Raw genomic sequence first — 4,414 nt, 5'->3', positions numbered from 1 at the left:
GTCACCATGGCACCTCCTTGCGCTCGTGGCTTCATGTGCGGCTCCCTCGACCGCGGCAGCCCAGAGTATGGCTACGTCAACCACAGCTATATCACGCACAACATCCTTGGCCATGGCTACTCATCTCGCTCTTGGCTACCTCAACATTAGGCACAAAGGGCTACCATCTGCATGAGAAACTCGTCAGTTTCTCCAGTCACAGCATCTGCATCTCCAGATATATTAGTTTAGGATTGATTGTAATCCTATGATACCTGCCTTATCTATAGGAGAGGCTTCTTGGCCTCTAAACTTTGTACTATATATATCCATCCTCGAGGCTCCGGTGGGTTGATCTTCAATCTTTGATGGCTGCAACCTTCTCTGGTGCAAATGCTCCGATGTGAATCCTCCTCTGATCACCGGACCATCCAGTGCGTTGTTCCATTTTTTCTTCTGAGCAGAAACACTCCGGTGAGTACACGGCTCCCGTGCTCGTCCATGAGTACGCATTTCTTCTATAGTCTTCACGGTTCAATCAAGAAACAGCGTCGGTTCACTGTAGCCTTGGGCGGTGCACACAGGGCGCAAGCATACGGATGCGGTGTACTGATAATTCAATGGCTTCGATTGGATCCGAGTTATGCGGAACCAGCAGAGCAGAGGAATCCGGAAGCCACTGCACCAAGCAAATATCGTCCAGCGCCAATCGGATTGCGAGCATCGCCTATATATAAGGCCACAACCTCTGCCGAGCCAAGCCACTCGCAGAAACCCACACCCCCATCGTCCTCTCCTCGTCTACCACTCGCTAGATCTCTCTCCCTTTCGGTCTCGCCGAAACCAAGAACCACCATGGCGGCAGCACCAACGGCGGAGGACATCCTGGAGATCCCGCCCGGCGTCAAGTTCTGCCCCGACGACGACGAGCTCGTGGAGTTGTACCTCCTACCGCGCGTCCGCGGCCAGCCGGCCCCATTCCACGGCGTCATCGTCGAGGACGACACGGCAGCCAGCACGCTGCCCTGGAAACTCTTCGAGCGCCACCACCGGGCGGACGACGACGAGGCCTACTTCTACGTCCGCACCAGCGACGCCAAGGAAGGAGCCCGCCAGGATCGCGGCTGCGCCGGCGGCGGGACGTGGGTGAAGCAGAAGCGACTCGACAAGGAACTGAGCGTGTGCGGCGAGAAGATCAAGTGGAGCAGGAACAACCTCAACCTGCACCTGGGCGGCGGCAAGAGCGGCAGCACGGGGTGGGTGATGCACGAGTACACGATAACCTCAGCGCCATGCCCATCGCTCAAGATCTGCCACGTCGCCTTCACCGGACACGGCCAGAAGCGCAAGCGCGTGCCGGACGACCACGACGACGGCCAGGGTGAGCCCGCCGCGCAGCGGGCGTGCGTCGCCACCGGCGCCGCCGACAGTGATTCTGCGACTTCGGTTTCTGAGTCGACTCCAACGACGGTCGGTCAAGGCTCCGGCGCGGCGCACGCATCTGGAGAACAAGAACCCACGCAACGTGTTCTTACGGACGAAGAAATCTCGGAGATGGTCGATGATCTTCGCAGCAACGACTTGCTGCACTTCCTTTCCCCAGCGTCGGCCGTTGCAGAGACCTGCTTCGAGGAACACGTCCAAGCGGCAGCGCCAACAACAGAGCAGCAGGTCAAGCACGCGATGCAGCTCCCGATGGTCCAAGAATCCGTCACGGCGGAGCACCCGCATGGAGAAGACCAGGATCAGCAGGTGTTCTTGACGTCAAAGAATCCGGCACGCCAGGGCATGCTGGGGAGCTTATGTGCGGTGCCGGACATCGGCGACATGGTCGCGGGAACACAGCTGGACGGCGTGTCCTGGGGAGGCTTCCACTTCTATTAGCCTCTAGCAAGTTGCAGCGAATTAAGCCTCGACCTGCAGCACCAAATTTTGTAGCTAGGAGTTCTCTTCGGATATGTAAACCATGAAGTTCTTTCCATAGATTCAACGAAAGTGCTTTTCTTGTATTACCAATGTTGTTTATTCTGATGATAATGTTTAGATATTGTTGCCGCTGGAAGTATTATTTGTTCTTCGTTTCTGTTTTCATATGCATATTTTTGGTTGATTCTCTCGTGCGCAGAAGTTCGAAGGCATTCATCTGTTTATTCTTTGTTTGATGAAGGAATCACCATATTTTAATCAGAACAGGAAAGAATTTTTCACAGGCTGGGACAATTTTGTATCAGGCTCCCATTTTAATTTTTTCTCCACAGCAGAGGAATATACCAAGGCCAGAAAACGACCGAGATCAAAGAAATCTTTACTCTGTCAACTATTATACATGAATCTCGTCTCTAAAAACATTCAAGGTAAAAAGAAGTACATGATATTTCACGATTTCACCAGAAATGTATTTTGAACAGAACATTGGCAATATCCGTTAGAACTGATACAAGAGCTACGGCCCCACTAAAACAAATCGCTGTAGCGACAAGCTAGAAAAAATGCGTGAGAAACAATCGTACACATCAAAGTATCATGGAGGTATTAGAAAGATGGCAAATATTAGTTAAAAAAATACATTAATTTGAACTATGGTGCTCGTTACACCGACAAGCTCTGTTTGCCTTCTAGTTTTGTGCAACTCTGCCCCTTGTTGGAGGCTGATCAGCTGCAACCTCTTAAGTTCAATCACACACTCAGTTTTCCTTCCTTGGATAACCCCAGTCTCCCTGAGACCTTCAAGTTCTTCAGGTTCTTCCACAGTTCCACCAAGAGTGAACCCACCACGTTTAGCACCCTATCAGGTTGGGTTACCTTAACAACGAAGGATTATGCCACTGCAAACTTGGTGTCAAAATTTCGAGTTGAAATATCTGGTGACTGTATATATTATTGGATATGTGTCGAATAATTGAACGAAATCGGTTATACACTGGACTTCGAGTTGTATTAGTGGTAAATGGTGGAGTATGACTCCTATAATCTAACCTCCTCATAAATATGAGAGGGGGGCCGATGTTGTAACCATGATAGCAGAATGACATGTTTGTAGGGGGTGAAGGAGGTACCGCCGTGAACCCAGCGCAGCCGGTACTGACGCTATCGGGTGGAGCGCCCGTAGTTACGCCCCGGGATGTAGAACTCGGTTGAATCTCATTAACAAATATCATACATCTGGTATCGTCTGTGTGTGTGTGCATCATCTCGATAGATCAACTGTTACACATGAAAGAAACACCATATTTTAATCAGAACAGGAAAGAATAGAGAAGACTGAAATTTTCTCAAGCCCGGCAAATTTTGTATCAGGCCCCTATTTTAAATTTATAATATATTACTACAAGTCAATTATACAAATGCATAATTCAAACTGATTTTATGTTGTATCTTACTTTGTACCACCATGACATGCTATGTGTGAATGCAATTTTTTTTTTGAAATAGGCATGTTGGGGTTTTTTTTTATCTCGGCTAACAGATAATGGCAGAGATAAGCCTCCCCCCTCACCCTGATTGGGGGCATAACTATCTATTGTTGTGGTCTTGTTTCTGTGCTGGGCAATACAAATAGGAGGAGCCAGCACCTCACAGGACCAACGTTCCCGTGAGGTTTAGCCTAACCCCACACACCTACACACTAGCCGATCCTAACATGCGTTACAATGGAGCGAATGCTGCCGCCGGTCCACGCCAACACCCCGACACCGCCAACAACACCCAACATTGATCACGAGCCTCAATGTGCTTCATCAACCAAACAGAACCCTACCACGGCTCTACACCGACAAATCGAAAGTGCTTTTCTTGTATTACCAATGTTGTTTATTCTGATGATAATCTTTAGATATTGTTGCCACTGGAAATATTATTTGTTCTTAGTTTCTGTTTTCATATGTATACAGTATCAAACCTTGGACAAGGCCATGGAAGCTTAACTTGCGGAGGAGAGGAAGATAGAAAAGGTACAACTCAAGAAAGGATAATTGCCTTGCCGACAGTCTTGCCTGACTAGCTTCCTCGGGATCTCTAGGATAACCCAAGATCTTTATAGAAAGACTCTAAAAGCCATTCGTGACATCAAAAGATGACACGATTGAAGAAGTGGTGGTCTATGAGATCTATAACCAACTTGGGAACTCACCAGGAATCGACGCTCTACAAGGAGTCATGGGGGATCTCGTAGCTCCGGTCGAGTAAGAAGATACGTGGATGGATCCAATCTGCAAGTTTCTTCAGGATCATGTCATTCATGAGGATGAAGCACTATCCGAGCAGATTTCCCGTAGAGCCAGGATGTTTACCTTGGTCAACAACATCCTTTATCACAGAGGGGACCATGGATTTCTCATGAAATACATCTCTTAGAAGCTGGACAACAGCCAATAGGGCAACGAATGAAACACTTTTTTTCTATTCTACGGGGCCAAAGTCATGACTCCCTATGAAC

At 48.7% G+C, this 4,414-nt stretch overlaps 1 protein-coding gene across 1 annotated transcript; it reads left to right on the top strand.

Annotated features, from left to right (window-relative positions):
- The first annotated feature begins 749 nt into the window (after positions 1-749).
- On the top strand, positions 750-1,863 carry LOC133923145 (NAC domain-containing protein 96-like). The gene has a single exon (XM_062368586.1). The coding sequence runs from the start codon at positions 835-837 to the stop codon at positions 1,861-1,863; it is 1,029 nt and encodes a 342-aa protein (XP_062224570.1). The 5' UTR covers positions 750-834.
- Positions 1,864-4,414: the final 2,551 nt, after the last annotated feature.

This window comes from Phragmites australis, chromosome 6, assembly GCF_958298935.1.
Source record: "Phragmites australis chromosome 6, lpPhrAust1.1, whole genome shotgun sequence".
NCBI lineage: Eukaryota > Viridiplantae > Streptophyta > Magnoliopsida > Poales > Poaceae > Phragmites > Phragmites australis.
The sequence above is the reverse complement of the archived record's forward strand: the minus strand, read 5'-3'. Positions and strand labels throughout refer to the sequence as shown.

Bases quoted from the DNA above. Each gene is read 5' to 3' on its own strand.
- LOC133923145 (XM_062368586.1), top strand. From the start codon at position 835: ATGGCGGCAGCACCAACGGCGGAGGACATCCTGGAGATCCCGCCCGGC.